The sequence below is a fragment of the Nyctereutes procyonoides genome, unplaced genomic scaffold (assembly GCF_905146905.1).
Source record: "Nyctereutes procyonoides isolate TBG_1078 unplaced genomic scaffold, NYPRO_anot_genome, whole genome shotgun sequence".
Taxonomy (NCBI): Eukaryota; Metazoa; Chordata; class Mammalia; order Carnivora; family Canidae; genus Nyctereutes; species Nyctereutes procyonoides.
In genome coordinates, this window is record NW_026575136.1 from 54,453 (window position 1) to 80,297 (window position 25,845).

Below are 25,845 nucleotides of genomic sequence, written 5' to 3' on the forward strand. Positions count from 1 at the left end.
ATGGTCCCAGTGGGACTCACCCTTGATCCTGGCTTTAGATACATCAAGTTCTAACCAACTGAGCTAACCTTATATAATTTTAGCTAACACTGGCACAACCTTATGGAATCTGATTATTTTTTCATCAAATCAAATCTATGAATTAACTATGTTAGAGTGCAAAGTTCTCTGCACTTAAGACATTACACCAGTTAAGAAGCAAAGTTTGTTTTTAGAATGAAAAAAAGAATAACTGTAATAACATACAATAGCTGCTTTTATCTTTGCAAAAAGCCTTTTATTTGTGCTAGTTTACACACTACAGACTTCATGAGCTAAGAATTTGGGATGGAAAAGCTCACTTTGGACTGATAAGAGACTGAGCAGGCTTGCCAGAGGAAGTAGGATGTGGCCCAAAGTGATGGTCTTGAATCCTTCCTCAATCCCAGGGGCCTAACAAGTTGTCTCCTATGGACAGAAGGCCAAGAAACTGCCTTTAGGGCTCTTTCCTGTATCCTATGGTTTGACAGAATTTCTGCTCTTATCCTCATGACGTGAACAGCCAGCCAGCCTTTAGCTGGTGACACAGGAAGACCAGGATTGGGAGCTGCTAACCCAGCTTGTGAGGTGGGCAGGGATCTGCTCTTCCCTAAATGGAGAATCAGTGGAAGCAAGACTGGGAGTGAGGGGGTATCATATAATAGGAAAATAGGGTGGGCAGGTAGAAACTTTGATATCTTAAAATGTAAGGCAGTATGGAAAGTCTGGGAGTCCTTTAGCTATCTTTCCAGCTTATCTAGAACACCAAAGGATTATATCTTCCTCTACACTGAGTAACTTTCATACCTGCTTGGCCCAGGGTACTGTTCAATAAATGGTTCAATTAAAGAATGCCTGAAAGAATGAAGGAAGGAGGTCAAGTCACATGCCAACATTAATCAGAATACTTAGAGCATGGTGTGCTCTTAGGAATAGAAATTCATGGGTGTTCATTCATTCACTCATTCAACAAATGTTTATTGAGCTCCTACTATGTGCCAGGCACTTAACCCTATTTTATTTCAATGACTAATAGTGAAACTCTTTCTAAAATATCAGTCTCTGGGGGCACCTGCGTGGCTCAGTTGGTTAAGCGTCTGACTTTGGCTCAGGTCATGGTTTTGTGGTCCTGGGATTGAGCCCCATGTGGGCCCCAGCTCATTGGGGAGTCTGCTTGTCCCTCTTCCTCTTCCTCTCTCCCTACCCTTCTCTCTCCTCCTGCTCATGATCTCGCTCTCTCCAATAACTAACTAAATAAATAAATAAAATCTTTAAAAAAATCAGTATCTGCTCTGTTGCTTTACAAAGTATAATCATACAAGTGTCTATTACTGAACCCTGAAGAGGATTGAAGAACACAGAGGATCTTTTTGAGCTCATGGTATTACCTTGGCTAACACGATAGAAGATAATGAAGTTACTGTAGTGCTTAAGAAGGCACACACTGGTGTCAGCCTGCCTGTGTTCAAATCCGGGTTTTACCTCATACCTACATGATGTTGAATAAATTTTGCCTCAGTTTCTCCATCTGTAAAACAGTGAAATGATAATACCTACTACATATGGTGGTCATGAAGATTAAATAATCAAAGTACCTTGTATGTAGGAAGCCCTCAAGGTGAGTGATAACTGTTTTTGATATCACGTAGAAGTCAACCTAAAAAAGATAGAGTCATTTGAACTGAAGATATTGAGAACTTGAGGATGTGCCTCAGAACATGTTTGGTTCTGCTTCAGTGCCATTTATAGTATGCACAGGGGAAAGAACATAACCCCATTATTGTAGTTTAATTTCTTTGTGTTCTTGCCTGAAAATGGAGAGAGTAATACTTAACTGGTAGGGCTTTTCTGAGGAGCACATGGATAAGTGTGCCTGGAGTTCAGTTAGCTCTCAATAAATATTACCTTCCTTCTGAACAGAGTCAAATATGAGGAAGTAATTCCCTTTAATTAAGAGTGTTGATGAGTTGGGTTCTAGTTAATTGAACTGTAATATGTAAATCTATTTAATCGCGGACTGGCTCTACCAGATAAACATCCAGCACCTGGTATGGTTTGGTTGAGCACTTCTATTTGTTTGATTTTGAAAAATCCTTTCCCCTTGTATGACTTCTTAACATTGTGGATCCCTCAACTCAGCCTGCAAACAGTTTGCATTTTCAGTTGAAAGAAGGATTTTCAGAAGGTTTTAGATTTTAATTGTTGGACTTAATGGGATTGCTTTAAATTAATCCAAATCACTTGTAGACAATGGAGCAATGGCCTGGTACCTCATCATTCCTTGTTTATTTTTTTTAAATAAAAGGAGCAAAGTGGGATGTGTTCCAAATTGAGTCGCAGACTATGGTGAGGATTAGCTGAGTAAACATTGTGGTCTTTAGGGAGACAGATATTGGGTGGGAGCTAGAGAATCTGCAGCAGTCACCCTTTACCATTTATTTCCCTTTGTGGGGTGCCTTCCTAGCATTGTATGAGAGAAGAAGACGGAAAGACATGTTCATTACAGCAAGATGATGAAGAAGTAAAGGTGGAAGAGAATGGTGTGTTGAGTAAGGGGGAATGAGAATGCATTGAAGTGAGACCAGATAGAGGTGCTGAAGGGAGACCTTGGAACTTTGTCCATTGATAATTTCATGGGATTATATTGTTTGGATATATCCTTATTTTCATAATTATTATCATCCTGTCATCCTCATCTTGAAAAAACATTCTCAATTTGAGTATTCTGGGCACTTTGGGCTGGATAATTGTAGAATGTTTAGCAGCATCCCTGCCCCCTACCCCTACTAGATGCCAGTAGCACTTTACCTACCTACCCACCCACCCATTCCGGTATAATCACCAAAATATTTCCAGAGTTTACCAAATATTTCTTGGGGGAGTGACCCCTGCCACCACCTCCTCCCCCTGCCTTCCCCTCCCGCAGGTTCTACCCTGCCCCAGTTGAGAGCTGCTGCTTTGAAAGGATTCATTTCAACAATGTTTCTCTTGGGCTGTGCTCATGGAAAGGTCATTCCTCTGGCTAACTTTTGGATCTCCAACACTGACTGGCTAAGCCACATTGACGGCCAAGTGGAGACCTCCTCAAAGTGGGCTGGGTACATCCCTACGATGCCAGGCTGCAATGTCAATTTTTTTTTATTTTTTATTTATTTATGACAGTCACAGAGAGAGAGAGAGAGAGGCAGAGACATAGGCAGAGGGAGAAGCAGGCTCCATGCAGGGAGCCTGACGTGGGACTCAATCCCCGGACTCCAGGATCATTCCCTGGGTCAAAGGCAGGAGCTAAACCGCTGCGCCACCCAGGGATCCCTGCAATGTCAAATTTTTAAGTGCTGGAGGATGCCTAGATTATTTTCTAAGGTAATGTGAATTTTGTCTCCAGTGGTCCCTACGCCTCCTCAGTGAGTATTACATGGACATAATGACAACTCAATTCTGTTTATGGAGCCTTTACTATCTTACAATAAGCTTGGAGAAAATCAAGCTTGTTAGATTGTTAAAATAAAACCTGTAGAGTTTCCTATTAAAAGAGTCCCCCAGAATTATTATTTTAACATAGGCATAACCACAAAAGGAGACTGAGAAGCCCCCAGTAGGGGGAGGTGAATTGCCAAGTGGCGTTTTACGAAAACAAAGGCTTTGCAAGATAAAAACATCTTCTTTCCTCCCCAGTCACAGGCTTAATGTTATTAATAACTCAGATGTCATATTTATGCCATTTGTGGCAGCATGCATACAATTTAAATATTTTAGCTTCCATTATACAACTGGATCTACATTACTGACCTTCAAGGGCCCCATTCATAAGGGATGAGGAGAGGGAACAATCAGCTACTTCATGTGAGGGCTGGCTAGCAGACTGGGTTTCCCAGCATTGTCGAACAAACCACCACACAGGGAATGCTTTGGAGCCACTTGGAACATGGTGCGGTGGGGACAGAGAATGTTGGGGGGTGGGGCTTTCAGGGCAAGGAGAGACAAACCTTTTTTTCTTTTTTAAAAGAGTTATCCCACCTTTGTTCCAAGGGAGAATGAAATACCCATTAAGACTGGTGACACTGGGAATTTTGTTTCAGCTTGGTTCCTTTTGTTGTGACTCCAGGGTAAAGGAGAGGAATCTGGGGTGACTAGGTTTCAAGCCAAGATGAGAAAGAAAGCGAGTTCCTTCCAAGGATTTCTTCTATTGTCTCAAGGATAAATATTTATAGAGAAAGTTCAAGTGAAGTCTTTTACAATGGTCATGGTTTTAAGACTAAGCCTTCCAAAGGGTACATGTAAAACTATGCTTAAATGAAGGGTGATCCAATTAGGCTTCGCAGGGAAAACCAAGAAACCTCAAGATAATTTCCTATATAAAATCTAATTGTGTTCTCAAGTGGAATAGGAATACCACTCTGAATTATTCCAGATCCATAGACTGCAGCAGAAATGTACAGCCAAATTGGATTCTATTTTAAGTAATTAAGTTATTTCCCTTCACAGGATCTATAATTTGCCTTCAACAAATGTGATTTGCCTCAGAAAGATAATACATTGCAATTTTTCCTCCAAAATAGATTTTCTGTGCCAGAAACAATTATGAAAAGTAGACCAAATATTGCCTTGATTATATCCTGGTTATTATCTTTGAGTGCATGCCTGGAGTGCCCTGTTTGTGTTCCAAAATGAGATAGGTACGGCTGCTATATAGTTTAGAAATTATCTTTAAATGGAGACCAGAGCTGAAATTTACTCAAGAGCCAGGGCTTGCACAATGGTAGTGTAAATAGCTACGGGTGCTATTATGTAAGACTCCAAAATCTTGTGCAAAATATGAGCAGTGAGGAGCTTGGTTCAGTGGACCTTTCTTCTGAGCTCTGAAAGCACCAATTTAACTTTCATCTGCTTGGTTAAACCCTTGAGGTGCTAGGTGTTGCAATAAAATGTTGAGATTTGCATAGAAGATATTGCAAGGAGGGTATTTTTGGCATGGTTAATTTTATGAAGAAAACATTCACTTTTGGCTTTATTTTCAATAACAGTTCAGTTGATTTATGACCAGGTGTTCTGGGGAACGATAGTGGTATGGTTAAGAGCACAGTCTGGAAGGATGAATGGAATCAACTGGTTTGTCCCCTTGAAAGTGCAAGTTATGGAAAGTCTATGCATCTCTGTTCCTTTGTCTGTGAAAAGGGAATGATGGAATCTAGATGGAAAGAATCAGATGAGAAAAAGCATACTGTGCTTGGCACAGCACAGACCTGGATCATACAAGGGGTCAGTCCTAGTAAAATTTAAAACATGGTATTGCATCCCTTTTCTCCTTAACATACATTTTTCCTTCAAAAGATGACTTTTCATAGGAATAGGAACTGGCTGGATGTTTCTAAATGTCTAGGAGTTGAAAGTGGTTGAGACTTCAGATTTTGAAGACAAGATTCCCTGGTTTGGAATACTGGCTATGCTACTTACCATGCCTTTAATCTGGTCACTTGGGCTTTCTGTGCCTCAGTTTCCTGCTCTACAAACTGTAGCTCTGTTATTAATAATTGAGTCAGAGTTCCTATCATAGAATTGTGATAAGGGTTAAGTAAAATATTACAACAGCTAGGATAGGACCTGACATGCCATAAATATGTTATTATTTTTGACTTCTGTTAGCCAAAGGAATGTCAACAGAAATCAGAACATAACACTGAGTAAGTTTATCACGAACTTTTATTAACAACTTAATACAAGACTGTACATTGAAGGTGCTGAAATCAGTCCACTTGAGAAAACTGAAAAACCATCATTTCTATACTACTTCAGGCTTTGGTTGTAAGTGCCACCTTCTACAGCAAAATCACATAGTGTAACCAAACCATTTAAGAACAGGAAAAAGAAAATGTTCACCGGAATGGAGAGATTATTTATGTACAAACAGCTGAGGATCATTTCTAGCTTAAGTGATTCACTACACACTCTGGAATGTTCAGTTCCCTTTTCTACAGTCCTACAACCAGACATACAGCAACTAAGAACTTGGCAATAGGTCCTGCCTACAGACATTCATCCACATGAAAAACAACAACAAAAAATATTTATATAAATAAGTCAATTAAACCTCACAAAAACTAAAGTAACACAAGAAAAAATCCAACAGTCAATAAAAAACTGTACAGTATCGGTCACTCTTTTATATCTGAAAAAATGTGTAACAAAAAAAAAAGAGTTCTTTAATGTATACAAGTCTTTGAGATCATTGTTAGCCGGAGTGAAAACTTGAAGACTCCGACTCAGTTGAAACAGAAGAATGTCCTCCCCGCTTCCCTTTGGAAAGGATCTAGAGGCTGGACCCTCTGCTCACAGAGGTGAGTGCATGCTGGGCAGAGGTTTTAAATTTGGCTCCACGGAAGGCATAGAGGATGGGGTTCAGGCAACAGTGGAAAAAGGCTAGGGCCTCAGTGATGGAAATCCACTTGTGCACAGTTTTCTCAAACTCACATCCTTGCTTGATGATTTCCAGAAGGATAAAGCAATCGATGCTGATCCCAATGTAGTAGGGCAGCCAGCAGGCAAAGAAAGCAAGGATGAGGATGACTGTGGTCTTGAGAGCCTTGCGCTTCTGGTAGCCCTTCGAGTGGGACAGCTTGCAGATGATAATGCAGTAGCAGGACAGGATGACGATACCCGGCAGGATAAGGCCGACCATTATGTGCTGAAACAGGAACATCACCAACCATGAGTCATTGGGATAGAATTGGTCACAGATATACCTCTCATCTGCCTCCCTGACATTGGCAAAGATGAAATCAGGAATAGTCAACAGGAGAGCAGGTATCCAGACGCCAACGTAGACCACCTTTTCCGCCAACAGCTTCCTTGGCCTCTGACTGTTGGTGGCATGGACAATAGCCAAGTACTGGTCCAGACTGATGAAGGCCAGGATGAAGACACTGCTATAGAGGCTGACAGTATAGATGACATGGACTGCCTTGCACAGGAAATTCCCGAAGTACCAGTTTGCCACAGCCTCAACTGCCCAGAAGGGAAGTGTGAGGACAAAGAGGAGGTCTGCCACAGACAGGTGCAGTCTATACTTGTCTGTCATGCTTCTCGGTTTCTTCTGGTAACCCATGACCAGGATGACCAATCCATTGCCCACTATGCCAGTCAAGAAGATGATGGAGTAGACTGTGGGCACAAAGATACGGTTGAAGTTAGCATTTTCCTCCTGGAAGCAGGGTTCCTTCATGGAGTCATAGTCACCTGAGCCCAAGTCCTCTTCTGTGTAGTTATCTGAAGGGTATATCTGCAAAAGAGGCAAGGGAAGGGATGTTAACTTTCTAGTTCAGCTGGCATTCTCCGAATTAAAAAAAAAATGTTTCTGCGATTTTTAAAAAGTGATTTATAAAACCCAAGTCAGCCCAGGCTTCTTCAGGACATTCTGCTTCGGATGAAGTAGTGAGTGGATGGGCACAAGAGAATTGTTATAGATTCCTGCAACCCTCCTGCTCATCTTCCCCAGAGTCACTTGTTATATCCTTCTTAAGTAGAACCAATTACAAAATTCTTTGTTTAGAACAAAAGGGCGCTGAGATTCTGAGTGTTTGAAAGTCACATCTTTGCTAACTCTTCTACCCCACCCACTGGGGGGGGGGAACCTTGGGAGGGAAAATACCAAAACAAAACACAAAGGGAACCACTCCTAGACTGTGCGCCCTAGGGAGTGGGAGAGGTGGGGTGGGGGTGGGGGGCAGGCGAGGAGTGGGAACGGAAGCTTGAGTTCCGAGGAGCTGGGATTGATTTTCTATACGAAGGTTTCCCCAGGATAGGGAAAAGGGAAAGAATGAGCATGGAGGGGGGGGGTCCTCAAAACTTTCTCCTAAGGCACAAAACATTGCCTTCCCCTCGTCCATGCAAACACAAACCAATCTGTACTTCAAGCAACATGTAGGGGGGAAGGAGGATCCAGCCTTAAAGGAAGGATCTGTGGCGCTCGGGGTGCTGAACGGGGCTGTTAGAAGGGGGTGCGGAGCGCGCACAGCGCCTGGGGCTTGCGCTCCTCTGGGCGCGGGTCTCTCCGCCCGACCCGTCCACCTCTTGGCGCGTCTGGGACGTTGGGGAGCGCGGCGATCTACTGGGAGGGGAAGGTCACGGGGTCTGCGCTCATGGTCCTCGCCCCGAGTTTCATTTCCTCACCCTCCCGGGCCGCTTCCCACCCCGCCACTGACCCAGTAAATGGGGTCGGAGGTCTGCAGCTGGAAGCCTCGGGGCGGAGGGCGCCCTGAGGCCTGGGGGGGCGCGAACCCCCGACCTCCGCGCCTGCCCTGCGCCCACGCCCACCAGCGGGCGCCGCGGCTCCCGGCGTCTCGCCCAGCCCCTCGCCAAGGGCAGGCTCACAGGGTGTTGGGGAGAGAATGGGCGTCTCCCCCGAACAGCCTTTGAATCGCGCGCCGCCGGGGAAACGAAAAGCCTTCCTGGTAAGGGGTTTTCCAAAGTCTCCAGGAAACCACCAACGGTTCGACGGCGCATTTGGGATCGGCGAGGGCCAAACGGTCTCCCCACTTGCACCTGCCCGTGTGCGCCGCAAGCTCCCGCAGCCCAGGTGCCCTCGCAGCCTCCCGCGGGGCCCCGCCGCGCACACCTCCGGGTCCTGCTGCGCCGAGGCGCCCTCATGCTCCGCCGTCGGGGCCCGGGGCCGCTCGCCGCGCTTCCCACGGCCGCGTCCCCGCGGGGCCGAGGCTCAGATGCCCGCCTCTCCCGCCCGCTGCTCGCCGGCGGGGGGTCCTGACGCAGCCCCGCGGGCTGTGCAGAGCTTAGGGCCCGCGCGCCCCCCCTCAAGGGCGCCCCCCCAACCCCCGCCTGCGCCTGAGATTAACAAGGGGCGCGGTCCTCGCCCTGGGAACTCAGCCCCGCGCGCCGCCCCCACCTCCAGCTCCAGCTCCTGTAGTTCACCACCCCCCGGAGACATCCTCGGGCTGAGTCCCGGGACGGCGCCGCCCGCGGCTGTACAGGACGTTCTTGGGTCTGAGGCTCCAGGGGAGACACACGCATCTGTCCTCCTCTCCCTGCAGAGCCAACGACTCCAATCCTGCCGGGTCCTCCAGGGTAGCCACGCGCACGGAAACTCCCCTCCACGCTCCTTCTCCCGGGCCGGCCCCTCCCACGCTCCGCTCGCCTCTGCTCGCTCCGAGGGGGGTCGCGCCCTAAGTTTTCGTGTTTGTGCGTGTAAGGAAATCAGGCCGAAACCGGACTTACATGGAGCTCTTCCATGGTCACTGCTCGCCCTCCGGCCGCCGTGGCTACCGGAGCACCCAAGCCGTCGGGGTCACTTCGCTACCTGCTGCCGCAGCCAACAACACACTGTGAAGTTTCTGGCTGACGCTGGACTTTTATAGAAACACGCTCGGCGGGCGGCGCATGCGCCGCGGGTGGGCGGCGGGCGGGGCCGGGAGGAGGGAGGCGGGGTGCGGGGGGAGAGGGGCTGGCGTGCGGGAGGAGGGCGCGAGGGAGGGGCGGCGGCCCGCCGCGCTGCAGCCCCGGCGAGGTTAATGGGGCAAACCTGGGAATCCCCTGAGCCGCCGCTGTTAGCTGGAGGTCACCTTGTGCGTCTCGAGCTGTGCGTGGAGGGACTCCCGGAGGCGTCCCCCAACTTGGGAACGCTGAGCGCGCCCGGAGGGAGGTGAGAGGCGCGGGCCCCCTACGCGACCCAGTGTGCATCCATCCTTGCTCACGTGGATGGAATTCCGGCCCCGGGAATGCTACAGATGGGGAAACTGAGGCCCGGAGAAGGGTAGTGACGTACCAGCATAACCCAGCCCGTAGGCGGCGACGCCCACGCGGGTCCAGCTTGTGACTCCCTTCCCCGCGCGCTCAGCGGCTGCAGACCGTTCAGAAAACAAAACGATTCTCCCTTCGGAGCACAACTGTATGCGAGCATACGTGCCCATCCCCAGGAACAGTGCCCGCATCGGGTGTGCAAAATACGGAAACGCTTCCCGAAGAGGTAGGATGATTTGGCGTGATCAAGGAGGGAGACTGTGCCAGGGAAGTAGGTGCGTGTTCCCGGGCAGCCAGTAGTGACCGCCGTACCCAGACGTGTGTGTAAGTGCGCCTTAGCACGAGAGTCGCTCAGCGAATAGCACTTTCTGTAACAGATCACGAGGCAAACGTGCACACAATCACTCATTCATTTGCACAACAGCGATTGCATTTAGCCCACCGGGGGCCGGGGTGTGCGATGCCCTGCTCGCGGCGCGGGGCGCGCAGCCCCGAACCCGAGGACAAGGCCCCCACGCGGAGGAGCCGGAGAGCCGGCTGGCGGCGACGAGGCCGAGGGTTGGGATCCCAAGCCGGCTTGAGCGCACGTGTGGCCGCGTACCCGGCGTCCTCCTGCACTCCGCGCGGAGGACGAGCGGCCGCGGGGATAAGAAGTTGGGTGGACGGCTCGGGCGAGGTGGGGTGGGGGAGGGGTGGGGTGGGGCTGGACGTGGACGAGGCCCCGGCAGGCGGGGTTTGCAGGGGCCGCGCCCGCAGCGCCCTCCCTCCATCCCTCCCCGCGCGGCGTCCGCGGGGCCCAGGCTGCGAGCGCCAGCCAGAGAGGGCGGGAGGGCGCTGCGGCGCGCACCCCGGGATGGTCCCGGGAAGAGCGCTTGCCCAGACTGCATCCTAAACACACCAGCCCCTTCCTTAGGATGAAACCTCTCAGTCGGGAGGAGCTCCCGGGATGGTCTGCGGCCGTCTCTCCGAGCCTAGCTGTCCTCTGTCCTCGGCACCCCTCCCCTCCCCCGATGTGTGTTGGTGAAGGACCTCATCTCCTGAAAGCTGATGGTGGAAGGGGAGGAGGGCGGGGGTGGGGGTGAGTGGGTGACGGGCACTGAGGGGGGCACCTGACGGGATGAGCACTGGGTGTTATTCTGTATGTCGGTAAATTGAACACCAATAAAAAAATAAATTTATTATTAAAAAAAGCTGATGTTGAGATCAGCAGGTGGGACTCTTAGAAACTGCTCATTTAGGACACAATAATGACTGGATGAAACTAACCGTGTTATTACACTTTTGTAGGATTAAAAGAAAACTTTTAAAAGCACCTTTAGTATGTTATTGAGTAAAACTTGGGATCCTCACATTTTTCACATCCTAGGATAGGAGACAATACCCAAGGACCAGGGGATCCCTGGGCGGCTCAGCGGTGTAGCGCCCGCCTTCGGCCCGGGGCGTGATCCTGGGGTCCCTGGATCGAGTCCTCCGTCGGGCTCCCTGCAGGGAGCCTCCTTCTCCCTCTGCCTGTGTCTCTGCTTCTCTCTCTCTGTGTCTCTCATGAATAAATAAATAAAAACCTTTAAAAAATATATTGAAGGACCAGAATTTCAGACAGGTTCCATGACTTGCTTTTCCACAAAGCTCAATAGTGGCAGAGTCGTTATGTTTTCACCCAGAATGTCCACTGCACTGAACCTCAAAGCTCTTCTCTTCATTATCATGGAAACCTGAGAGGTGAATCTTCCAAACCTGCCCAAAAGGAGACCGAGGATAAACCCAGAGTCAAATGATTTGCACAATAAATATTTGTTGATTGCAGACAAAAGAAAGGTTTTCCTTTATCTGTGGACTACTTTAAATCCTTTTAGGTACGTCTGCTAAAAGGAAGCAGGTAATTAAGAGAACAATGAAATGCTATTCAGTGACTGTCAAATTAGGCAAAAAAGTTTCTTTTCAAAGATAATATCTGGATATTAAGATAAGACCAAGTGTCTCTCCTTTGTGACTGGCAGGGAATGTGGATTGGACATCCTTTCTGGAAAGCACTTTGTCTGTGGTCAGTAGGAACTTTACACTGGTAATTCCACTTTATAGAACCATCCTGAGGAAACAGAATTTTGCCACAAGGTATTCACGGAGGCATTATTTTTAACAGTGAAGTATCTGAACAGCCCTAAATGTCCATTTGTGGAACAGTGGAGAAGATTTTGGTGTATCCATATGTGAAATTCCATATGGCCATTGCCAATGATGTTTGTGGAGAAGAATTTTTAATGACATGGGAAAATGCTTATGAAACATTAGGTGCAAAAAAGTAGGATTCAAAACTATGTATATAGTATGATCTCAGTTATGTGAAAATATGTACTAGAAAAAGATCAGAAGGAACACCAAAATGTTTATAGGAGTTTTCACTGGGTGCAGAATTATATTTGATGTTTTACTTTATTCCTTTCCAAATTTTCTGTAATAGGCATGAAACATTTTCATATTCAGAAAAAAGTTCATGTTAAAAAGGGAAACAGAATGCCTCCCTTCTCATACTTTTCCACTTCCTAAAGCATTTACTAGACAGGATGACTTTTTCCATTATAGTCCTCTTTCCTCTAAGGAATAGTCTCTCCTTATTTCCCCCTGGACCAAAAAAACCTACACAAACTACTTTTTCAACTACTCTATGATGTTCTGAAAAAGAAAACAAGGGGATCCCTGGGTGGTTCAGTGGTTTAGCACCTGCCTTTGGCCGGGGTGTGATCCTGGAGTCCCAGGATTGAGTCCTGTGTGGGACTCCCGGCATGGAGCCTGCTTCTCCCTCTGCCTGTGTCTCTCCCCACTGCCCCCATGTCTATCATGAATAAATAAATAAAATCTTAAAAAAAAACAAAACAAAAAACTCAGACATTTGTTGAGTACTTGTTATGTGCGGCTGACCTCATATGATCCCTTCAATCACTCTGCAAGGCATATGCTACCTCTATTCCGCCAGTAAGGAATCTGATGTCCAGAGAGGGCAAGGAACTTGGTGGAGATCACACAGTGAGGATCTGCACCCAGTCTGTCTGGCTCCAAAGCCCAGGCCCTCTTCATTATACCACAATGTCTCCTTTCTCTGATGGCTGCTATTCACCCCTCTGAAAACTCCCTCCTCTGAAAGGTCATTTGGCTTCTACTTACAGACTGCTCTGAGTGGTGTTTCTTGTTACATTATTCAATTTTTAAATGAGTATGTCTTTTCTCCTCTTCCTCAAATATTCTGGGTTCCTTAAAGTCAATGCTCAGATATCTTCTATGCAGGTAGCCCACTGATGAACAAATAATGGGCTCTCTAGTCATTTAGTGAAGCTTTATTTAATGAATTAATGACTTTCCTGTGTGGCTCTGGCAACAGAGCTAGGCTTAGGGACTGTCAAGGCTTTGGCAGGGTCCCCAAGTTCTCAGGCTGGCTTTAGCCCAGGGAATAACTAGCCTTGGCCTTGCTTTGGAGGGGATGCTTGCAAATCCAGTGACACAGTGGCAACATTTTGCCACCTCCTGTTGCTCGGCCTGCAGCTGGTTGATTTGTCTGTGAGTGTGTTTGCATGTGTGTGTGTATCTGTGTGTGTATGACAGAAAGCTGTATTCTGTCCCCAAATAAGCTTAAAGCCAGGCAGGCAGAAAGCTTAGGGACAGACCTCCTCCTGATTGTGGATGGTAGGAGGCAGCAGCATTAAAGGCCTTCTCAATGCACCAAGTCCCTTGTCACCTCACTGGCTCCTCCAGTGAAGGGGAGAAATTAAAAAAAAAAAAAAAAAAAAAAAAAGGAAAAGGAAAATTGGCACTTTTGCTTCTAAAAGAGAAAAAAAAAAGACAAACTTTATTGATGGCAGTAGGGGATACTCCAAGGGACAAAGTTAATGTTTTCCCAACTGATAAAAAAAAAAAAAAAAAAAAGAGGAAGGCTATTTCTCAAGGGGCATGTAATTCTACTAGAGGGTTACAAATCTCAGAGACAATGCTATCAAATGTCAACTGTTTCCAAGCTGGTGTTAGGTGGAAGAAACAGACCCCCACCCACTGCACCCAGCACATTCCCCTTTCTCATGGCCTACAAGTGAAAAATGAATTTGGGAAATAAACCAAACTTAGGACAACTATTACTCGTTTTCTGGGTATCATTTTTATCTTCATCTAAGTTGTATCTTGAATTCCTAAAAGGTCTGACTTCACTAAAATCAGATTATTAGTATTTTCCATTGAAGCTTTGTAGCAATCAGGAATAGTGAACAAAACTTCCTAAATAAAGAGAAAAGCTGGACTGGTAAACAAATACAACTTAGATTCACCCTGATAAGTCATTTTAACAAAGCAACCGCTTAATAAACAATACAGTAATCATTACTTGACTAGTTAGTTCCACCGCCAGGGAATAAGGCATTGTTCTCAAAGTTTGCTGCGCTCATGTGGCAGGTTCAGTGTGGCTTTGTGGATCTGAAGAACAACAGACTTAGTGCTGTTGCCTCAAAAATGATGGTGTCAAGCTGGAAAGAGGGCACGACTTTAGGAAATAATTGAGTGAGCAAACTCTGTTCTCCATGGAAAAGGCTTGTCATTGTTTTCCTTAAACCAGTAATTTATTGGCAGTGACCTCAGGCCGCTATATAACAAGAGGAAGTGCCTAGAGTCCTGTGGATTGTTTGCTCCCTGAAGAGAACTATGCATCCCATGGCAGAACCAGAAATGCAGTGATCTGATCACCCATACAGATGGGCTTTGAGATCTTGGTGGGGTCATTCTACCAAGAGTTTTATATTAGCAGAATGACTTGGTAGGAGTTATTTGTGTGTGTGTGTGTGTGTGTGTGTGTGTGTGTGTGTAGGGGGATCCATGCAATGTTCATGCAAGAGCAATTTTCTAAATTCAGAGCCATGATTATACCTTTGGAGCTACTTACAGGCATAAGGCACAAGTGACAAACCCTGAAACCCTGCAGATCTTGCAAATAAATGAGGCCATAGGGAGCGGTGGGGATGGTGGAGAACGGGGGTCTGAAGGGGGTAGCCACTGCCCTTGATTGCCTTATGTGAGAATTTGGACCACATTTTCCACTAGTTAAAGAGAAGTTGAAAGTCTTGATTTTTTAGTGTGAAATCTCTTGACTTTAAAATGTTGATTCAAAACAAACAGCAAACAAATAAAAATTCTTTTATCTTCCAGTTTACATTGGCCTATGTTATGATACTAGGAATCAAAAGAAAGACTGGAGGCTTGGGGGGCCAGAGGATGGAATTGACACATAAAAGGCAGCAATGGAAATAGCCAGAGCTGTCCACAGAATTCTTTTAGGATAGCCCTGTGCCATAATTTGTCCATTACTCTGAGACTAAAATTAATCACATGGGGTTTCCTGAGTTGGTCCTTCTTTGCGACTCCCAACTGCACTCAGATTAATATCTGGGACCCTGAAAACAACTTACTTAGCCTCACTATGGCTCTGTTATATTATCTCAACATTTTCTCCATCCTCAGGTTCTCAGCCTTCTCAGTTACCTCAGTGCATGAGCGCTGGGCAGCTATTTCTTTTAGTTTTGTAGGACAACATCTTTCAAGAAAAGGAACATTCCTCCCTCTTCTCTTTAAATAGGAGGAGTGACAGTAGAAAGAAAGATCGCCTGCTGAATAGAGTAGATTTAGTGGGGCTTTGGGGCTGGCTTATACCTGTACTTGAGTGTTGGCTCTACAAGTGTCTTCTAGCTCCACATTCAGACACATCACATAGGTAGCTGGGCAAGTGCATCTCTAGTATATTTCCTTAGCTGTAATAGTCAGATAATAATAACATTTCACTTTTTGGATTGTTGAGTGGATTAAATATGGTAATGCATGTAAAGTCTATAACACAGTATGGAACCCATTGTAGTGCAAAATAAACATTGCTTGTTATTAATGTAGGCTCATATTTCAGCTGCTGAAATGTCTTCTTGTCGGTGGAGGGCTCTGATTAACTGGGCAAATGTATTTCTCCCCCATTACCCACAGAAGTGAGGTGAAGGGAAATGGAACCTTAAATAAAGTGTGAAATGTTCTTATTTCTAATTATGGAGCGGAAGAAAGACATATGTGGTGGGGGAAGGAAAGAGAAGTAATAAAGTTTCTTATATGTGCCTTGAAAGCCCTTCAGGGCTGGAAGGGATCTTTGAACCCATTTGGTCTCCATTCCCAGGGGCTCCTTCTGCAATCACATGGGATGTTCCCACCTCTAAAGACTCCCAGGGGTGGGTAGCCTATTCCTCAGAAAGGGAGCTTACCCGTGTTTGGGTGAACCTGAACACTAGACAGTTCATTTCTCCAGGCACCTGCCTCCCCTATTTTCTTTCCTTTGGGTCTAATTTGACTAGAGCTTGGCTGGATGAGATGCCACGAGAGGAAGCCAAAGAGAGCGGCAGCCAAAACCATCCCCAGGCTAAAGCAAAACCTGCCCTTCCAGAGACACTTATTTCTGCAGCCACAAGGATGAGTCTAATGAGAGCCCTCTTTGTTCCATTAGCAAATTTGAGAGCGGAATTGGACCAGGTTAGGGTTTCTTTTCATAAAGGAAATTATCTCCAAACATGGAAGATTTGGGGGATTAAGTGACTCAAAAGATTTAGTGCTAGACTTTTTAAGGCCTCTGGAGACTTTCAGATGTACTTGCCTGGAGAGAAAACGTGCAGAGGCCGCGGCTTCGGAAGCAGGCTAATAAAGAGAGAGATTAACCCCATCTTTGCTTGGTGTTACATTAGGGGAAACCAGGTTAAAATGAAAGCTTAAAAATATTGTCTGAAGATTCACTCCTAAATGGAATGCTTTTCATCAGGTGCTGAAGCGTACCTGAAGAAGATGCTGTTTTGTTGCCCCTCCAACTGTTTCCAAACCAAAAACATAGGACATTTCCTGAAATGTCTGTAAATTGGGGATGGCTTTGTGTTGGAGCAGTTTCTTTTCAAACAGAGGAAATGAAACCATTTTCAGAGTCATTTAAATATACCAAGGTGGCCTGTTTCAGGTTTTCTTCCTTGTTTTTCTATTCCTTCATTCCTGTGATTAACAAGTTGTGGGATCATCCTCTGGGGTCCGTTTACTCAGGTCCAGTTCACAGAGTGCTGCCTTCCATGGCCCTGCTTGCCTTTGAGAGCTGGATGACCAGTCCCTCAGAGGGAGTAGGTATCTAATAGCCCACATCTGCCCCCGTTGTCCCTTTATGGTTTGGAAATCGGCTCATGTGCTGATAGTTTATTGCTTGTTTGGGGACAGAAAACAATGACCTCCACAGCAACACTTTGAACAACTTGGAGCAATTTGGATGAATCCTTTCCACAAACAGGTCCCCATTTGCAAGTCCAGATTGCTAAAAGCTTTATCTTTGATGAAAGTGGGAGGACATCCAGCTCCGTCTTCAAGCTTTTCCCCAAACTGATTCAAATTAAGCTCCTCAAGACTGAAGAGGATTTGTTCTCTGCCAAGTAAATTTTCACTTCAGGGTTAGGGTCCTGGCGACCAGTTATTTTTCTGAGAGGGATTTTTCCTCTCTTTCATGCCATCCCATATGGGGTGTGCTTAGGTTTTTGTCATAAATTGGCCATTTGCCACTCTTAAAAAAAGAACCACCCTCTGCCTTTCAACCAGAACCCCGCCCCCAACTTCTTTCTCTTTTATACACACACACACACAAACAAACGCATGCATGCACACACACCTTCATAATCAACCATCTCACCCAAAGTCCTCTAGTGTTTCTGGATTTTTTGATGTCCCAGCAGCTCCTGCTTTCCCTCTTCTCTGTCCTCTGTCTGCCCTGTGCCCCAGCCTCGATTCTAGTAAGGGGAAGGGCCACTCTGGCATAGTCATGAATTTCTATCTAGGCTTTAAAAGTTTGGGTGTGCAAGGTCACCGGACTGGCCTAGAAACTGAGAAGAGTTCTCTGGTTCCTGATGGGCAAAGACCTCCTCTGCCCTTTTATGCTAAACATCAACATTTAATTGGCCCTCATTTCAGATAGGTTCCATGAGAAGTCTTTAGCCTCTTCCTTGAAAGTATGAATATACAGAAGGTATTTCTCCTGTGCATTTTTCCCCAGCCAAGAAAGTTTTGTTGAACTTTACTTATTTTCTGTATTTTGTATTGTGAAAACAAACTTTTATTTCCCTTGAAAATCTTTGCTTTACCCTCATCTTGAGGCATAGAGAACCACTTAAATTGCTTTGATTTTCTGACCTGTTGTCTGCGGTCTCTGGCCCCATGCCTTGTGTCCCCTGTGAATAGAACGAGCTGTTTTGAATAAATTCTGCAGAAGAAAGAGCTGAAGATGCAGGCCGGTGAGGCCTCCACAAGAATCGAAAACTGGCAAAAATAAGCCAATACAAAATCAGAGTTTCTCCCCCGCCACACACCCGCTGTCGCACTTTAAGTGTAAACAGTTCTCTTTTCTCTGGAGAGCAAGGGATGTGGGTTTTACTATGCAGCTCTCCCGTCCCTGTGTTGCTTGGGGCAGCTGTGTATAGATGAATGTCTGATTCGTCACTGCTAGTGTTGTGGGTCCCATAATCTCCCTGGTCCTGAGTCCTCTTCCAGAACTTCCATAGAAGCTGAGGCAGCCACGGAATACCAGGTGTGCCTCTTTGGTGATGGACAGCCCCTCCCTGCCCCCCCCAAAGGAATCTAGAGAGTCCTTTGGGCGTTGCTATTCTGGTTCTACCCCCAGAGACCTGGCTGCTAGAGGTGAAGATTGTGAAAAGCTAAAAGAATTCTACCCAGAGAACCTGTGTGCAAAGACGTGGAAGTGTCCAGCAGCCTGTTGTGTCCTGGAAACTATAGTAGAAGGATTTCCCTAAGTGTGACTCAGCACTAAGGGAGTACTAGAAAGATGAGGGAATACTAAACGAGATGACTATAAGATGAGGCACTTTGTAGACTCTAAAGTGCCACACAGGAGATCCCTGGGTGGCCCAGCAGTTTAGTGCCTGCCTTTGGCCCAGGGAGTGATCCTGGAGTCCCAGGATCGAGTCCCACGTCAGGCTCCCTGCGTGGAGCCTGCTTCTCCCTCTTCCTGTGTCTCTGCCTCTCTCTCTCTCTCTCTCTCTCTCTCTATATATATATATATATATATATATATATATATATATATATATATATATATGTCTATCATGAATAAATAAATAAAATCTAAAAAAAAATAATAAAGTGCCAGACACCTTTCAGGGAATTCTAATATGACTATCATACAAACTAATCTATAAGCCAACTTTGTAAACTGAAACAACATTAAATAAAAGTTAACTATTATAGACAGAAGATGTTTTAAATAAACCTAGATGAAGTGTAAGATGAAGGTGAATTTCTATTCATAAATCACAGGGGCCAGGTTTTGACCTGAAGACCCTAGCCCTACTATGAGAGGTGAGGAGATAAGGAAATAATGGAATCGGTCACTGGGATCAAATCAAGGCCAGTATTAAGTCTCTCAGGGTACAAGCAAGTGTTCTTGGTTCTTCTCCCCTGCAAATCTGGAACACACACTCTCCCACTACAGGATCTGTCCCACGACATTTTATTTAATTTTTTTCCATTTCTTTTTTGGACCTGCCTTTTCCTTCCTTAGTGGATTTTCATCTACTCTTCCTGGCCCCTTCTGAGCTCCTTCTCTTTTACTTCCGAGAACATTTCATTCCCTTCCTCTCTCCCTGCCCCCCAATCCTCCCCCTTCCTCCTTTCTGTTAACTATTTTGAATGCCTGCAATGTGTAGAGCTCTACCAGGCACTGGGATACAGTCCTTAGTCTCACATAAACACAGCAGGGGAGATGATATAGGAACATAGATAGCTGTAATACTAGCTAGAGCAGGGTGGACAGTATAAGTGTAGTAGAAACAAGGTGCAGCAGGGAAGGAGGAGATCTTTCACATAGGAAGATATATATATATATATATATCTCCTACTTATTTCATATATAATAAATCCTACTTAGTTCATATAGATATATATGAACTAAGTAGGATTTTGATGGGGAGAACTGGACAAGAGGGAGGACATTCTGAGTGAAATAGGAAAGCATGAATAAAAAAGCAACAGAGGTCGGCTGGTTTGATTGAAATATAGTTGGAGTTCTGTCTAGGGGGGTACATTGAAACTAGAGCAGAGAAGTTTTATAGGCAAGGCCAATAGGTCTGGACTGTATTCTGTAAAGTAACAGGAAAGCCCTGAAAATTTTGAGTTGGAATGTAATATGAACAGAGCTATGCTTTAGAATATCTAGTCTTAAATTGAGTGTAGAATGGGTTGGAAGAAGGAAGCAGAGATGGAGGGAGCGGACAAACCTATTTGGATAGCTTGGGTAGGGAGCTGGAAAGGTCTGGGCTACTGGTAAAGTGGTAGGAGGCTGCTGATAAATAGAGGAGATCTTGAGGAACTAGCATCTGGTGCTCACTGATGTGGGTTGAGGAAGAAGGAGGAGGTCAGGGTGACTGGAATTTCAGCAAGGATATGATGAAAAGAGGTCAGGGACAGAGGTTACTTGGAAGGGGAGGTGTTGCTGTTTAGAAAAAGTCTGAAGCTATCCTTTTATTTTTCAAACTCTGGGTGTTGACTTCTCACCAATACCTGTGTCTGGCCCGTGGGCAAATGATATCCTGTTACTGATGTCATTGGGGTGACTTCATCTACTTGCACCTCTTCAAAAGATAACCATCAGAGGTGGCAAAACTTGACAGACCAAAAAAAAAAAAAAAGAGGTAGATTTCAAGATCAAGATCCTTCCATTATACTTCAGAGTTTTCTGCCTAGGTATGGTTGGGAGTTGATTTTCTGGGGTAAGACACTATGTCACATCAAAGCAAATTGATATGTGGTTTATTGAACACCAGTTTGAGGTGGGTACTGTGCTAAGAACTATAGAAGAGGCAGAAGGAAAGAATGCAGCTGTCTGAAGAGACTTAAGGTTCAAATCAACATCTGCTCTGTAGTAACAGTTCACATACAGATGTTCGTCACTTTTATGGTCACAAATGAATTCTACAGAAAACAAGAAGCTGATGGCACCTGCCCTCCTCAGACCGGCAGAATCAGATTCAGCAGGGTTGGGCGCAGTAGTTCAGAGGAAGGAGCCATTTCAAACCAGGGTGCCTGGGGAAAGCTTTGCAGAAGAGATGGAACCTTACAGGGAGTCCTTTCTGGCCCTTTGGCTACTCACTGGTGACTCATTTCAAACATTGCTATTCCAGAATTGAATTCTTCTAGTGATACTTACTATTCAGGAGCAAGTGAGTACAGGTGGATGACCCACTGGGTTTTGACCCTGACAGGGTGGCACATGCTGTTTCTGAATCTTTGGGCAATGAACACCCCGGGAAATTTTTTAAAAGGGTACACAGAGTCTCAAGTCCGAAATCTTACTTCAGACTAAATAAATAATGCACTACTACTTTTCAGATGCATGAGTATGCTTTGTGATTAATAAAATACCACATTTATTTGAAAGTGTCTTAAATGTATAGTTTTGCTCATTTTTGAGTCTGTGTGTGTGCGTGTGTATGTTTAATAATGTTCTTTGTTAACAGACACTGACAGCATAACCAGCTTTCATCTGGTGCTTCATGAAACTTTGTGGTTGTTAAAAGTGATCTTCTTGTTTGTCAGAAGAAAGGGAGCCCTGGAGGAAGCTTATTTTTTTGTCTGGTACTAGAGCCTACCCCTACTGGGGCTACCAGAGAAAGAGCTGGGGAGATAACCAATATGGAATGGGACAGAAGGAATATTTCTCTGTATACTGATTACTACTCAGCTTGCAGGAGGAGCTACCAATCAAGAATCAACCAAGTAAGAGGGTTATTATTTGGAAGACACTTCTAGGTCCTCTAAACCTACCTCCTACCCAGGGCAAGAATCCCTTATGGAACCTTCTGGAAAAGTGAACATCTAGCTCAGCACAGGCCCCCATACAACAGGGAGATTACTATAAGGCAAAATTCAGATCCCTGGACCTCAACCTTGGCGTTTCTGATTGGGGAGGGTTGAAGTGGGGCCTTTGACCTTATGCTCCAGGTGATTCTGATGTTGGCCAGTGTTGAGACACAGGACTACCATGAAAGGACAAAAATACTCCATTACAATGCTTTTTGTTTGTTAAGTGCTCACTAATGCATGAACAGCGTCATGGTGAGGCCCCTGTGGGCTTTATGTTTACACCCCTTTTCTTACTTCTCATACCCACCCTGGTAGATAGATCCCTATTTCAAAAAAGAAAGAGAAAGAAAGAAGAAAGAAGAAAGAAGAAAGAAAGAAGAAAGAAAGAAAGAAAGATGAATGAATTAGGGCCCAGGGAAGTGAAACCAATGTGTTACCTGGGGGGTGACAGTTGGAACCCCAATGTACAAAGGAAACCAGGGAACACTGGATGTGACGAGCTCTTGAGGAGAGACAAACTGTTGTGACCTCCAACCCACAACTGAGATTGATGAACATAAATAGGTATGAGCCCATTAGTAGGAGATTGATGCTCTGAAATCAGGGGAGGAGAAGTATTCTGTAAGAACCTTCTGACACACCCAATTCCTTTGTGTATCCAGTCTACCTTTGGCTTAGGAGCAGAATCAGTTTAAAGCTTGGGTTCTGGAATTAAGAAACCTGGGTTCACTAACTGAGAGGCTTTGGCAAGTTACTGGATGTTTTTAGGGTCTCAGTTTCCTCATCAAAATGGACATAATGCAAAGTGGTACCTACTCTCACCATGAGTTTAGCCATCAATATCAACATTTATGGCACACTTGCTCTGTGCCAGTCCTATGCTGGGAATACCACTCTTTAGAAGCTGATAGAAGCTTGTGTTGAGGATTCAGGGGAAGGTGGAGGTCAAGGGTATCAGAAGCTCACATCATTCTTTATGTGAAGGAGTGGAAGACCAGGGAAGCTAGGTGCTTGCATGCTCTCTCCTGTGCTGCATAGTAGATAGATTCCTCATTGGGCTCCACCAGAGGTTGGTGGTGAGCAGGAAGATGGTAGCCACCATTTCTCATGGCTACCACAGTGTATGACAAAGGGTTGCTTCCAGTGCAGCAGCCCACCCTCTATGTTGCCTTCCTTGTCCCTGAGGAGTGGACTTCTCATTAGGAGAGACCCAAAGATCACTGGGACTTGGGTTGTTTCAGATGCCACATAGAAGTTCAAGTCCACTCCCAGATGGGCCTAGAGAAAGGGATGGCTCCTATGGTGAGAACAATCATGTGATATATCCCCATCTACATGGGACTTTGCTATCTTGTGTGCAATGACATCTTGGCCCATGGGACTATTGAAATCTCTAAACTTATAACCTTCATGTGACCTTCTGTGGGGAGTAGCAGAACTATCATAAGCCTGTCTAGGACTCTTAAGAGATAAGTCACACTTTTCTACTAAGTCTGCTCTAGGTACAGTTGAATGCAGCTAGTCGTCCCTAAGAGTATGCTTCCTTTCTCTTCCAGCCTCTCATTTTCCTGGCTATTCCTCTAAGATAATGTCTTGTGAGAATGATGTGGGTTGACATTATGTGGGCCTGCTATGTTTTACCCCAAGGTAACAGCTTCTGCCTTGGACATAGGGTAGGGGCATATTTTATATCCACAATTCTATTGTTCTTTATGGCTCTTCATTCCTCCTTTTACAACCTCTTCTCAGATAAGTCATTTTGCTCCTTGATTTTGACAATCCTGTGTCTAAGATAGCAGAAACTGAGCCCTTGCTGCTGTTGATAATTATAGTTCTTTTTCTCAGAACTCCTTTCTTTTTTGTAAATGCCTACCAGGTGCCCCCAAGTGAAAGATGATACTTGTTTGTTTGGTAAAGGCATCCAGATAAGAAGAGTCAGAACCAACAGCTCTCCAAAGAGAAGTGGTTTCCTTGGCCACTGAATCACCACATTAAATGTTCACCCTGGCTCACTGGCTGAAATGAGTATGTGGTCCTTTTAGAATTCCCTTTAGCACAGTGTTTCAAAGAAATCTGTGATTGAGATTGCTATTCATTTTTTTCTTCACCACAGCTGACTATTTTGCATTTTCCCAAACTCAGCCTCTTTTCCGGTGTTGAGATGAGTCGAAACTTCAAAGTTGAGAAGGAGTGAAAAAAGCCCAGCTACCAAAGGGAAGCCCAAAAGATTTCATTGCAAGTGTAGGAAAATGTTTCTAAAACTCAGATTCTAAAACTGAGTGAGTGGTTTGCTGTGTGCAGCTTTCTGGTGGCTTGGATTTTTTAATTCTCTTCTTTTTAAAGGGTGACACATCTTTTTAAAGGATGACCTGCCAGGGTCTGGGTTTGTTAGTCTACCCAATAACACCTTCTGGATCCTCTTCATCAAAGGTGACTGACTGTTCCATTCATAGGAACTGACCTTTCACCGGCCGAGACTGTGATGATTTTTCCATGGACATGGGGTATTATCCACCTATTTCTGGACCACGTTCTGCATTGATACAAATCCTTTCGATCTTAGAGCTCATCTTTAGTACCACTTGCTGACTAAAGGGTTCCCAAAAGACATTCAGCTTCTTCCTTCTCCAGACATTTACTCTGTACCAACTATGTCCCATGTATTAGACATGGGAATACAGTAGTGCACAAGGCCGACCAGGAACCTGTCCTCATACAGCTCACAGGGACCTAGACAAGTGCACGGGCACTTTCAGTCCAGCCTGAACTAAGTCCAGGAAGCTTCCCAGAAGAGATTAGCTCAAAACTAGGATAAACCAAGTTACTTAACCAGGTGAAGGGAGTAAAGAGGGAAGAGAATTTCATTTTTCATTGTACTCATACTATTAAGCATCTTCTTATACCTGATTTGCATTAGTTTGTCTTGTTTGGATGCTGAATATGCACGTGTTGTTACTTTCAAGATATAGTTACTTTTTTAAAAGATTTTATTTATTTATTCATGAGACACACAGAGGGGAGAGAGAGAGAGAGAGAGAGAGAGAGAGAGAGAGAGAGAAGCAGGCTCCATGCAGGGAGCCTGATGAGGGATTTGATCCCAGGACTCCAGGATCATGCCCTGGGCTGAAGGCAGGTGCTAAGCCGCTGAGCCACCCAGGGATCCCCTAGTAAATTTAAAAAAATTATTTATTCATGAGAGACACACGGGGAGACAGAGACAGAGGCAGAGGAAGGAGCAGACTCCCTGTGGTGAGCCTGATGCGGGACTCGATCCCAGGACCCTGAGATCACAACCTGAGCCACCCGAGTGTCCCGAGATATAGTAACTTCTTGAGGACAGAGTGTCCTACTCATCTTTCTCAGAGTTTAGCTCAGTGCTAAATACTCTGCAAAGAAGGACAGTAGCATATATTATGCCTACTCTGTGCCCACCAGGTTGTGTGCAAGCTAATCTTTAACTCACCATGTTATGGGGCACCTGGGTGGCTCAGTCGGTTAAGCATCTGCCTATGGCTCAGGTCATGACCTTGGGGTCCTGGGGTTGAGCCCTGCTTTAGGCTCTCTGCTTAGTGGGGAGTTGGCTTCTCCCTCTCTCTCTGCTCCTCCCCCACCTTCCCACTCTCTCTCTCAAATAAATAAAACCTTTAAAAAATAAATAAATTACCATATTACTGAAAGAAACTGGAGGTAGTATGACTAGGGCAATAATACCCACCAGCCTGGAAATCAGGATGCTGACTTGGGGTGAATCTCTAAACTGCTTCCAGTCCTTGATTCCTCCATCTGTGGAATGAAGGGATTCCACTACAGTGTCTCCCAGCTCTGTAATTTGCTTTCTCCTGTGGCCTCCAGGGCCATCTGGTTATCGTTGAACTGGTAGGAAGATAACTGCAAAAGGCGGTTCAGGAAACCCAACGTGGAAATGAAACAGCAGCCCCAGATGCTGACATGCTAAGCTAGTTGGAGATCAAGGAAAGGATGTCCCTAAGAAATGACCCCAGCACGAGCCCCAGCGCCTCTATCCTGTTCTCTGTGCCCAGTGCCAGGCATGCACAGCATAAGCTGCCAGCTAGGGAGGAATGGTGCTTGCTGGGGCTTTGTTCTGAGGGGCCAGCGGAGCTTTCACTCCACAGCATCAACACCTGCGGTCTTGTAACCTAGGCTAAAGAAATAGCAAGTGGG

General features: G+C 45.5%; 1 protein-coding gene across 1 annotated transcript; it reads right to left on the reverse strand.

The window, feature by feature from the left end:
• Nucleotides 1-6,158: 6,158 nt before the first annotated feature.
• Nucleotides 6,159-9,345, reverse strand: LOC129495495 (C-X-C chemokine receptor type 4). Its single transcript, XM_055303055.1, has 2 exons — nt 9,244-9,345; nt 6,159-7,294 (listed from the first exon to the last, which is right to left on the reverse strand). Exons 1-2 carry the CDS (start codon nt 9,256-9,258, stop codon nt 6,326-6,328), a joined length of 984 nt encoding a protein of 327 aa, XP_055159030.1. The 5' UTR covers nt 9,259-9,345; the 3' UTR covers nt 6,159-6,325.
• Nucleotides 9,346-25,845: the final 16,500 nt, after the last annotated feature.